At 40.7% G+C, this 13262-nt stretch overlaps 1 protein-coding gene across 3 annotated transcripts in view; it reads left to right on the top strand.

The window, feature by feature from the left end:
• The window catches only part of pias2 (protein inhibitor of activated STAT, 2), a 105957-nt gene that overhangs the window by 91002 nt on the left and 1693 nt on the right, over nucleotides 1-13262 (top strand). For all 3 annotated transcript variants that reach the window (XM_084359613.1, XM_084359612.1, XM_084359614.1), the window contains 3 exons: nucleotides 3704-3840; nucleotides 3931-3968; nucleotides 11437-13262. The exon at nucleotides 11437-13262 is cut by the window's right edge and continues 1693 nt beyond it. In XM_084359613.1, the coding sequence (XP_084215739.1) occupies nucleotides 3704-3840; nucleotides 3931-3968; nucleotides 11437-11661 (400 nt within the window). In that variant the 3' untranslated portion in view covers nucleotides 11662-13262. The remainder of the gene's footprint in view (nucleotides 1-3703; nucleotides 3841-3930; nucleotides 3969-11436) is intronic.

Raw genomic sequence — 13262 nt, 5'->3', positions numbered from 1 at the left:
AATAATTCATCTTTTGTTCTGGTGAAAAATTATCCAAACAAAGAGACATTCAAAATACAAAGGATTCTCAGTTGGTATGACTAGTTCTGAAGTCAGACTTGAGGAGATATAGATCAAAAGTCCCCCTCCTCTAGAGCCCCTATCACTTCTGTATAGGACATAGTTGTCAAGTTTGAAATCGTTGTCAGTAGGGCTGCCACGATTAGTCGACTAGTCACGATTATGTCGACTATTAAAACCGCGACAACTAATTTAATAGTCGACGCGTCGTTTTTTTTTTTTTTAAACTTTGTTTTCTCTCTCAAAACTGCTGCGGCACCTTCCACTGCCGCGTCTGCCTTTCTGCCCTTGACACACATGCGCAGTAGTGGTAATCTGGGTCAGCCGTGGTGTCACCTGAAGTTATACCAGACGGGCTCTCTGGTATCATGGCTACCCGGCGGCAACGGAGCTCAAAAGTGTGGGAGCATTTTAAGAAAACAAAAGAAAAAAGTGTGCAATGCAATATCTGCAAGACAGAACTTGCCTTTCACGGCAGCACAAGTGTGATGCACGAGCTCCTGAAAAGGAAGCACGTTGTGGCTGACAACGACGATGAAGAGGGACCGTCGTCTCGTTAAGCTAACTGGCTAGTTAGCTGCTAACATTAGCGTAAACAGAGAGCTAACTTACTACTTACTCATATTGATAGCTGTAAACGTTAACATTAGCGATGACGATTTGATTACGCCATGTTTTCCTGACGACTGTAAATGTATGTCCACTTCATAGTAATGAGTAGTTTTCTGTCAATCGGTGTGTTTAATTATCGAAAATAGTTTTATTTTGAAATGTGTTTCATTTTGAAAATCGACAGGATTTCTCGTTGTTGCTTTGTTTGACTTCCTGCCCGGCTCGACACATTCGGCCGCGGCACGCGAAAAAATTAGACCAGACGCTGAAACGATCGCCGCACGGCGCGCGCCAGCAGCGGGGCAGAGCGCCTCGGCGCTGCCTATGTGAACGACACCATCGGTTAACATGGGCGCCGAAATGAAAATGACTCCGCTCCTCGACGCTTCGCAGCCGATCGGGGCGCTTCCGTGTCCTGTCTGAACCTGGCATTAGGAACAAGAGCCTTGTGCAGTTTGGGAGTGTAGTAAAGTTGAATACAGTTGTAAGCACTGAGCACAAAATGCACTTTTGTTATATTTGAGTCAGTGAGACCAAAACTTCAATAATTCCTTAGGTCAGCCAGTGCCTTATCTGTTTACTCGGCTGTTTGCACTTTATGCTACAATTGTTTGTTGCTGCAAGCATATTTCATTAAAGGTTTAATGAACTATCATCTTAATTGTCTTCATTTTTAGTTAGCATATACCTTAAACACTTCAAGCTGAAAGCTAATGATTGTTATATAAGAGCAGCTGCATGCTGGTGCGATAAACTGTATGTTATACATTCAATTTATGTAAGATCCGATTAGTCGACTAATCGAAAAAATAGTCGGTGATTAGTCCACTATCAAAATAATCATTTGTGGCAGCCCTAGTTGTCAGGAATATTACGTTCAACCAGGTTTCTGAGAGAGTGATTACATGAGGTTTGTTGTAAGTAAGCCAGACTCTTAAAAGGTCAATTTTAGGTAGCAAACTTCTTATATTCAGGTGAACAACTTGCAAACCTTTCACTAAGTTCATTATTCATTTGAGACAATTAAGTATCCACTATTGTGACAGAGAGAAATGCATAAGTACCAAAACTTGTAAGCAACATCACAGATTGTGTAATATGTGACAATAACAGGGGGCAGTGGTGGGGGCCAGCAGCTGGAGAGTAGCACACAAACACATACAAACACAAGTCCACATGCACATGCCACACAGGTATACAACCACACACACACACGGACACATACAGGAGCTGAACATAGGCTTAACAACAAAACAGGGTTCAGTCTGCAGATTTTATGATGGGACAGACAGATTGTATTATTAATAATAAGGTTTTTCAGGAGAAAGCAAGAGAGGTGCCACAAAATAATTTATTTCCCATCATAATAAGCTGACCTTACAGAAATAGGAGATGTGGGATGGAGAAAAGAAACAAAGAGACAGTCATTTATAAGTCCCGATAAGACTTCACGAAAGGGGAAACAAAAAGTCAATACTCGAACAGAAAGTGTCCCTCAGTGAGAGTATAGTCTTTACGACAGAGTGCGGTTGATTGCGGATTCTGCTTTGTGACAGTTCCACAGCGGTTGACGGCAAACAAAGCTGCATGCCTTACTGTTCAACAGTTAGTGACATGAAAAAGTTAATATGTCCGCATAAGATTAAACCAGACGGCTCCAAATTATACTTAACTCTGTGCATGAAGGAGAGAAACTGGTGAGGGTTATGAGAGGAAGAAAGAAGAAAAGAAAAAGAAAACACCAACATTACCCGCACACGCCAGTTCCTACTCGCGCATGGGATGAGCATCAGGCTGGGGAAGAAGTTGCGGAGCTCATGGTGTTATCACAGGCTATGACTTTACTAAGGAAAGCCTCCACCTCCGTGGGGGTACGATACAGGGTGGATGTTCCCTCGTGGATAACTCTCAGCAAAGCAGGATATTGTAGAGAGTATTTTATATCCAACTCACGGAGCTTTTTCTTGACTGGGTCAAAATGCCGGCGCTTCTCCAGTACTCCAGCACTGAAGTCCGGGTAGATGTACACCCTTGAGCCTTGGAATGAGAGATCCCCTTTCTCTCGAGCAAGTCAGAGTATCTTCAGTTTATCCTGGAAGTTAAGAAGTTTTGCCAGTATTGGCCGGGGACCGGAGACCCGGATACCCTCCCTGTGTGTGGTGCCAGTGCGATGAGCCCGTTCAATGACGGGTGGCGATGGAAAGTTCATCATGCCAAGGAGTTGTGGAATAAGTTGCTGGATGAAGCAAAGCAAATCACGGCCCTCGGCACGCTCAGGGACATTCAGGAACCGCAGATTTGAGGAGCGACTGCGGTTCTCGAGATCCTCGACTTTGTCAGGTAATTATTTTGTTTCTCCAGGTCTTTGATTCGCTTTTCCATATCGCTTATCGGGTCTTCATTTCCACTGACTCTTTGTTCGATCAGAGTCATATGATCATCCAGGGTAGTCAGCGATGATTGCAATGAATTAATACTCGTTTGTAGCCGATCCATTTTCAAATCAATATGAGAGCACAGTTCTGATTTCATATGCTGCATGGCCTCAAAAAGAGCTTCGTTAGAGGCCATTGCAGAGGATGAGGTGAGCAGATCGGCCTTAAAAGTTCCTTAATTGAGTTAGAAGTATGAAAAAAAGACTGATTCAAATGATTAACGAGTGATAATGAAGTGAGTCAAAGCAAACAAACGAAAAAAGTTTCAGAGGTCAGGAGAATTAGCTCATAATGCAGACTGAAGACTCAGGAGACGCTCACGGAGATTCACGTGCGGCCATCTTTGTTCACCAAACGTGTTCCTAAATAAAAAAACAAAACAAAAAACAAAAACAAACCGTTGTACTCTCATTCACATGTACTGGTGACAGTTGTCTACAATATCTACAGTTAATGACTGAATGAATTTATATTACTGTTGCTGTTGACCACGTTGGTCACATGTTGGTTGTAAAAGTAGTAAAAGCTTTTTAATATGTTGTTTCAGGTAAAATTTCTGAGCAAAGCATGTCATCAGAGTTTGCTCTTTTTCTCAGGGTGTTGACCTACCAGCCCACTGTGCGTGTACCAAATGTCCAGGCCCTGGACACGTCGTATCTGACTTCTTCGCTTGCTGACTATGCAGTCCCCTTCCACCCATCCACCCTGGCAACGATCCCTACTGACATGCAAAGTGAGTCAGCTGGACAGAATGACTGTAAGCACTATGCCTGCCATTATGTGGTACTTTTAATAATCAGATTGTTCTGTCTCTTACATATAGGTTTGGATTTGTTTTCCTTAATTCAAGCAGATCCTCAGGTATGTCTGTTACAATTTTTTACTGTCAAAAGCTGCATGATTTCTTGATCATAGTATTGGTCTAAGCAACAGTTCAAATGGCTTTTTGGTTAATTAAAAGTGACTGTCTCCTGAACAGCAGGGATTGAGTGCTTTGTCTATAGAGAAACTGACTGACTCAACTATTTTGAACCTGTAATGAAAGACGAGAAGGTTTAGATTTTGTTTCTTTAAAACAAAAGAACTACGCAAAGATATCCTGTTGAGTTTTGTTTTATCTCTAGTCGCATTATAGATCGGTTCAACACGTGGTTCCCTGTTTTGTTTGACTCGGGTAGTTACTCAGAAAAAGTAATGGATAACACATTATTTTTTACTTTTTTAAAAGTAGTGCATTACTTATTTATTCCCTGTAATTCATTAAACTACTTCTTACATCAATTTTGTGTCACTCCGCAACATTGCCTGAGATGCACTGTCACGTAACAGCCAGTTAACAGTATAACTTTTTTTTTTTTCGACGTTCTTTTTATTATATTTTAAATTCATAACAACACACAGGTACAGACATCAAACAAAAACAGCCACAGCACAAAAATGGGAAACAAACAAAAAACAACAACCCAGACAGCTAAAAAAATTAAATGACTGTCTCCATTTAAATATAAATAATACTCTATCTTCCGGTCTTATGGTAACGGAGACAATATTAGGAATACCACCCCACAAAAAGCCAAACAATCATCTTCTTTCCCGTTTGGAGCAGCAGCCTATCATAAGGAACAAAGCAATCAGCGAGGAATATATTTATATAAGTACAATACCCATATATATATATATGTATATATACACATGCATATATATATATATATATATATATATATATATATATATATATATATATACATAACAATAATCAAACAAAAAACTCTTAAACTAGCGCAGGGGCAAAGACTAACCTGCCAGAGAGTTGATATGTTCGGTAATGGGGCCCCAGATACTGTCAGAATCAACCGATAATGTACCAATCCTTGAATTGATACGAAGCCTCTCAAGATGTATTCCTGAAACCATTTCCCTGAGCCATCTAGAAAAGCTAGGAGTGTCAATAGTGTCCGATTATTAAGTATTATCCTTTTTGCCACCATAGTGCCAAATCTGATGGTCTCCTGCATAGGGCGTGGAAGTGAAAAAAAGGCTTCGGAGCAACCAAGCAATACAAAAACTACATCAGATTCCAGCTGTACATCATAAACATTACAATACCATGAAAAAATTAGTTTCCAAAAAGGAACAATCTTAGAGCAGAACCAAAACATATGCCCCAGAGTCCCTATTTCCTGGTTGCACCTGTCACAGATATTGGAAACGTCAGGATACATTTTATTCAGCTTTTCTTTAGAGTAATGTAATCTGTGCATAGTTTTATATTGGTTCAGCTCCAACCTGGCATTGATTGAACCAGAGTGAATCCTTTCCATCCCTTCCCTCCACACCTCGTCAGACAGGTCCACACCAAGATCTGCCTCCCAAGCAGACTTGTTGTGGTTTGTTGACACTACTGAGAATTTAAGGAACAAAGATACTAATTTTGAAACAAGGTGTTTAGATCCCGGCTTTTGTTTCATTATAGCAAAGAAGGAGTGTTCCGTACTAGGATTTAAGTAGTTATTTACATTGTCTTTAACAAAATGCCTGACTTGTAAATAACGATAAAAGTGGGCTTGAGGGAGGGAAAAGCTCTCCTTCAGCTCATTAAATGAAGCTAAATGATTATTGATGTACAAGTCTGAGAAGGTAACCAGCCCCCTTTGTTTCCACAGTGCAAAGGCTTGATCAGACTGAGCTGGGACAAAACTATGGTTAGAACAAATAGGAGAATATATAGAAAATTCAGGTACTTGAAGCACCTTCCTAATTTGTTTTAAAATTTTTATTGAGTTATGCAGCACAAAACCATCCTCAACTGGTTGCAAAGGATAATCTTTCGTGCAAAACAAAAGAGCTGAAAGGGAGCTATTTCTTGCAGCATGCGATTCCAGCTGTAACCACTTAGGTGTATCACAGAGCTTGCTACGTTGCGGGAGCTGATCCTGCCAAAAAATTAAAGCTCTGGCGTTGGTTGCCCAATAATAATGTTGGAAATTTGGAAGGGCAGAACCCCCCTGTTTCTTGGGCTTTTGTAGATGGGCCTTAGAGATACGGTGTGATATATATTCCCATATAAAAGGCATAATAATTGAATCGAGTTTTTTAAAGAATGACACCGGAAGAAAAATTGGAATATTTTGAAACAAATACATAAACCTAGGGAGCGATACCATTTTAATAGCATTAACCCGCCCTATAAGAGAAAGTGGCAAAGACCTCCAATAATCAATATTACTCTTAAGCTTGTCTAACTGGACACCAAAGTTGTTCTTAAATAGATGCTTAAAGTTTACAGGTATAGACAGGCCCAAGTAGGAAAACTGGTCTTTGGCAATTTCAAAGGGCAGAGATTTGAGAAAGAGGGGATCCAGATTTGTAGTAAGAGGCATAAATGCACTTTTCCTCCAGTTGATGGAGTACCCAGGCAAACTACCAAAATTATTAATTAATGAGAGGAGTGGCGGGATAGATGAGGAGGGGTCGGACAGAAAAATCAAACAATCGTCCGCGTACAAAGATATTTTACATTCAATGTTACCGATTGTGATGCCTTCGATGGCATTAAGCTGTCTTATACTAATAGCCAGGGGTTCAAGTGCAAGGTTAAACAGCAGAGGAGTAGCACAACAACCCCGCCTACTCCCACGCCCCAATTTAAAAGATGATGATCTATTACCATTAGTGAGAATAGCAGAGGTAGGACTAGCATAAAGGATCTTGATGAGAGATAAAAAAAATTCACCAAAACCATAACGCCTCAGGGTAGCATGTATACCGCCATTCAATCTGATCAAATGCACATTCTGCATCAAGAGAAATAACCGCAGGTTTATCATTTACATTATGTTTAGCATACATAATGTTAAATAATCTACGAGTGTTGAAAAAAGAAAATCTTCCGGACACAAAGCCATTTTGATCGGGATGATTAAAGAGGAGATATGTTTACCTAACCTTGTAGCCAACATCTTTGCTACCACTTTCTGATCTGAATTTAGCAGACTGAGAGGTCTATAGAACAAAGGGTCCGAGTCATCTCTCCCTTTCTTAAGTAGAAGACAGACGTTGGCCTCGTAAAACGATGGCGAAAATGAATTATTAGCAATAGAATGCTGAGTCATTCTGTGTATCAATGGGGCGACAAAGTCAGTGAAAGACTTAAAAAACTCTGCACTAAACCCATCTGGGCCTGCAGCCTTACCATTAGGAAATGATTTTATTGCCTCTCAGATTTCATTGATGGTAAAATTAGAGTCCAAATCGGCCTTAGCGTATACGCTCAATTTAGGAAGGTCAACAGAATCGACAAATTTCTCTATCTCATCAGATGCCTTACAATTAGACTCATATAACTTTGAGTATAAATCTCTAAAATAGTCATTTATGTCTTGAGGATGAGTAAGGATTCCCGCGGTGGAAGACTTAATTTTGAGAATATATCTGTTTGCCTGAACACCTCGTAACTGTCTCGCCAGCAACTTTCCTGGCTTGTCATTCAACTCGAATTGCTTCTGTCTAAGTTTAAGTATTTGCTTATTTATCTGATCGCTCAAAATGATATTATATTCATTCTTCAGTTTCATAATACTATATAAATCTTCAGTGGACAAAGAGGAAATGTAGGCCTTCTCAGCTTCGGTCAGTAATACCTCTATTTCCCCTAGCCGTTTACGTCTCTCCTTCTTCATTGATGCTTCATAAGAAATTATCTTGCCTATTATCACGGCCTTAAAGGATTCCCACAAGATGGAGTCATTAACAGTGCCATTATCATTGATTATCACAAATTCATCCATGGCTGCTTTTATATAATCATGAAATTTACTGTCTTGCAATAATAAAGCATTAAAGCGCCATGAAAAAATTTTTTTAGGCAAGGACCACTTGAGAGACATGGTGAGAGGACTATGATCAGAAATTAAAATACCATGATATTTTGTTTGCACCACATTTGATAATAGCTTTGAATCAATAATGAAATAATCAATGCGAGTATATGTTTTATGCACTTGTGAGAAAAAAAGAGTACTCTTGATCTGTTGGATGCTGAGTTCTCCATATGTCTATCAGATTATAAGTTCTGATCAAGTTATTCAAGGTACCTACTGAATTAATACAAGGAGGAGGGCGTGTTGACATACGATCAAGGTAAGGATCGAGATAACAATTATAGTCCCCCCCACAAACCAAGTTAGTAGAGTTCAGATCTGGTAGTAAATTGAAAACATTCCGAAAGAAATCGGGGTCATCAGTATTGGGACCATAGATATTAAGACAAGTAATAGGAATATTATTAATGTTGCCTGAAACAATCAGGTATCTACCAGCAGGGTCAGTAGTAAGATCAGACAACTGAAATGAGACATTTTTCTTAAACAATATAGCAACGCCCCTAGCTTTAGATGAAAATGTAGACTGATAAACATCTGAAAACCACTTTGACTTGAGTCTACTTTGTGAGTCAGCTGTGAAGCAGAGAATCTACATGCAGGGAGTCAGCAAACTTTACAGCATCCGCAGGTGAAGTAAATATACTAGTCTGTTCATTATGCACCACATACAGCTTGGCCGGAAAGGGAAGAGTTGTTTTCACTTTAGCCTCACGAAGAGACTTAATCACGGCGCTAAAAGCTTGGCGTTGATTCATCACCTCAGCTGTATAGTCTGGGAAGATGTAGATCCTGGATTCGTTGTGGTGCAACGAGTCTTTGTAAAACAGCGGCTCCTTGCTCTCGTGGCTCAGTCGCATGATCAGCTCCCTGTCTTGGTAGCGGTGTATTTTGGCGATGATTGTGCGTGGTCTTTCTCCATCTGCCAGACAAGGTTTCAGGATACGATGCACTCTATCAACTTCCACTGGCCTTGAGAAAGCGTTCTGGCCAAAAAGCTTGATAATCAGATCCTCAATAAAAGCAGTACGGCAACCCTTTTCTGCACCTCCAGGGATTCCCACAAACTTTAGATTTAGCCGCCCAGAGCGCCCCTCCAAATCACTCACTTTCCAGCGGAGAGAGTCGTTAGCAACCTGTAGCTCTTTGCAGGTCCTCTCTAGTGTATCCAGACGTGTATCGTGGCTTGACACCGCTTTGGCAAGCCCCTCTACTTTCTCCGTGACTGCTGATTGCTCCTTTTTCACGAGAGGGATGGAGTTTTCCAGAGAATCCAGACGAGTCGTGATAGACTGCCTGGTGTCTTCAATCAATTTTCTCACTTCTCCACCTTCATTTTCTATAGCAGCTATTATTGCAGATAACGATGGTTGAGTAACAGCGTCCGCACCGCTCATTGTTGCTGTTGTTAGCTCGGCGTTGCCGTGGCACGCACCAGCAGGAACAGATTTGTTTGATAGCTCAATCTTGGTATGCTTAGACCTAGTGTTCACCATCCAGGCCCCGGGCAGCCACAAAAACTCAGTAGGCAAATACAAATATGCTGTTACAGACTTAAAGGCGATTTAAATATACATAAAGTGTTGCTTGTTTGTGAGCAGAGGCTACCGCACGCACCTACTCCCTGCGCATGCTCAGTCCAAATTAACAGTATAACTTTTAAACCTTGCATGCCTTCATATCAGCACAAATCCAGACCCTAAAGAGGACATACACAAGATATTTGTTTTTATTTTGTTTTGAAATGACAGCAAAGTTCGGGAAAACCAGCCCAAACAGCACATTAAAAAAAATGTATGTGAATGTGGTGAAAACGAGGCTCAATTGCAATTGCCTAGGAGAATGAGCTGGACAGGGCTGAAAAGGGCATCAATCCAGCAGCAGGACTGGTATCTGCTCCTTGGTGCAAGAGGAACAGGGGGAGCACTGCCAGAGCCCTATAAAATGACCTCCAGCATGCTACTGGTGTGCATGTTTCTGACCAAACTGTCAGAAACAAACTCTATGAAGGTGGCATGGGGGCCCAACGTCCTCTAGTTGGACCTGTGCTCACAGCCCAGCACCATGCAGCTCGATTGGCATTCGCAAGAGAACACCAGAATGGGCAGGTCAACCATTGGCGCCCCGTTCTCTTCACAGATGAGAGCAGGTTCACAATGAGCACATGTGGCAGGTGTGAAAGAGTCTGGAGACATGGTGTTGAACATTATGCAATATTTCCTCTCTTCAGGACAGATTGATAAGTGGGGATCAAATGAACGGTGTTATGGTCTGACAAACCCAGAGGAGTCATCACACAAGATTTATAAGCTCCCCTAATTGTGCCGTAACAGTGGTCCAATTTTTATCCCCTTTAGTTGGGCAAGTATGGTACTGGAGGAAATTATTCAGGCACTTAGTCATCGTACAGTGATTCAAAATCTCCCATAAAAAATATTGGATGCATCAGGACATAAAGTCGGAAGAGGCTGCGCAGTTTTCGATATGGTAGCTGTGGCATTATTCTCATTTGCCTTCAGATGAATGTAAACGTCCTGAATGACCACAGTTTGCACCAGCATTTTTTATATATACATGCACACAACAGTTGTCAGCTGTGTGTCACTATCCAAGCCCCAGGGTTGACCAAAACTTCAATTTGTGAGGTTGGTCAAACTCATGCTGCCCTCAAAAGACTCAAAAGTACCAGAAACAATGTCCCACATCCATGATCGACAGATGACAGCGTGATCAACAGATCACCATCCAATCAATGAAAATCAGTCAAAATAACAGTATATCGACAAAAATTGCCAAACAACGGCGACCACCTGTAAGTCCACAGGGAATCCATTTCTTAGGTGGTTTACAGAGTTTACCTGCTGTATGCTGTAGTTACTGGGTGCTTGTTTGGTCATGCACACTTGATCAGTCCTATTAGCTGACTTACGTTAGGCCCCTGGTTGCCAGGAGCCAAACCCGATAAGCAAACCACCTTGGTACTGTATTCCTTCTCATCAAATTCGTAGCCACTGGTCTCGGATGCTGCAGTGTTCGGCCATATTTGGAGAGCCCACAACCAAAAATGTCAGTAGCAATAATGCACTCTTTGACCAAACTTGTACATGTTTGGATGGCATAGCAACAGGCAAAGAGTGATTACAACTAAGCATGATTGCCCATTATTCTTGCATATTGAACGATATACCAAACAGTTCATGCATAAGCCCTACTCAGTTCTTGTAAGATGGTGACATTTTTTGAGTAGAATTTAAGTATAGCTGAAATGAAATGAAATAAAGATTGAAATGAATACTGTAGAAACTGCATTGATGGATGTTCCAGTGTCTAAATAATTGCCATATATTGTATAGAAGTTGTATTGAAGCAGTTAATACATACTAAAGGGTTCTGAGTTTCTAGTGGTTGTAAATAATGTTTATCCTGATCAACTTGTTTTTCTTGGTCAGCATTACCGGCCGCAGATGTTCCTGGACAACCTGACGAGCAGTATGCAAAGTGCAGCTGCACCCAGCACCAGCTCAGCGCTGATCTCCTCCTCAAGCAGTCACTACGACACCAGCACCCATGCTGCCAGCTCTATCCACGAGACCCGGGTCATCACAGGAGGAGGAGGGGGCGGTAGTGCAGGAGGGACTGACAGCGGCATATCAGATATCATTTCACTAGACTAAAACGCATCTCACTCAACATTTAAGGCCCGTTTTTCAGTGGCCTCTTGGTCCACATTATACATGACATTATATGTACATGGCATGTTTAGTTTAACACAAAAGCACCACGGTTGGTATACATGACCACTTTGATGGCCTGAACGTTTTCACAATGTTAAAAACTATCAAGGCATCTCTTTTGCTCTTTGGTTTTTCAATTGAGAATGGGATTTTAATCAAATCTGCTATAATAGGAAATAGTTTGATGGCCAAGGACAACATTGTGTGTCATTGTGTGCCATTTCTAGTTTTGAAGTTCTGACTTCAACATTTTGAAAATATTGTCAATTTGATTGAGAATTGGTTAACTCCAATATTCCCCTGATTTTTTTAGCCTGGTTTAGTCCAATGTTCCCTGTTTTTTTAGCCTTGGTTTAGTTCAGTATTCCCTGGTGTTTTAGCCTTGGTTTCGTCCAAAATTTCCAGTTGTTTTTACCCTTGGTTTGGTCCAATTTTACCTGGTGTTTTAGCCCTGGTTTGGACTGCCACCTGGACAATCTCTGTCTGTCTGGCTTGCTTGATGTGTCACTCTTTTCACCAACCACTCAAGTCCAAGACTTCAGCTCTGTCCATACACTCAGTGGGATCAGTAGAGCTGGCAACTGAGTCTGTACAGAGTCATTTATATCAGTGTTCATATCAAAAATATAGCTTAAGGAACTTTAATTAGTAGTGGGATTGTATTTCATCATACAGTGTCATTATGACTTGAGCTAGTCTTTTGGCCATCCTTATAAAGATGTATAAATATTTTAATAACCATTCCACCCTAAGTTCTACAGAGGTCCTGGCAGAAAGATACATGTCTGTAATTATTATTTTTTTCTTGGACTGATAAACAGAAATTATGGACAGAGCTGTTTCTGTCTGTTTGTACTGTATCCGTGCTGGCTTTTTAAAGCCCTGTTTTGCCTTTTGATTCACACTAATGGAAAGATGTAAGGCAGGTCAGTAATTCAAATATTGTCATTGGTTCTAAAAGCTCAGTAATTTCATGAGGTTTGCTTCAGGCCAGCTTTCATGCCTTGCCATTGAAAATGTTCCTTTGTAATTTAGTCAGAGCAATAATAAGTTATCTCGTGTTTATATTAAATAATGTTGTGAATGTACACTATTCAAAAAAATGAAGGGAACACTTAATCATCACAGTATAACACCAAGTCAGTCAACCTTCAGGGATATCACTTAGAGATGTTCCGATACCATTTTTTCCCTCCCGATACCGATTCCGATACTTAGGCTGTGGGTATTGGCCGATACGAGTACCGATACCGATACCAGCGTGTTATAAAAAAATATATATATCATACTGCGCCTGCATGACTGTGATATGATTATCATTGTGGTAAGGCCTGGCTCAGGTTAAACCCTTTGTAAAACATGAATGAATACAGCAAATGAAAGCCATTTATTTTTAAATAGAACAGTATAAAGCTGAATTCAGCACAGAGCAGACAGGAAGTCAGACACGAAATAATAACATGACATCCGGTTAATTTTCAAAATAAAAAACTCTGTGTTGATACAAGCACAAAAACCTCAAATAAGAGACAAATACGCGC

This window comes from Pagrus pagrus (assembly GCF_965226575.1).
Source record: "Pagrus pagrus genome assembly, chromosome: 8".
Lineage (NCBI taxonomy): Eukaryota > Metazoa > Chordata > Actinopteri > Spariformes > Sparidae > Pagrus > Pagrus pagrus.
The sequence above is the reverse complement of the archived record's forward strand: the minus strand, read 5'-3'. Positions and strand labels throughout refer to the sequence as shown.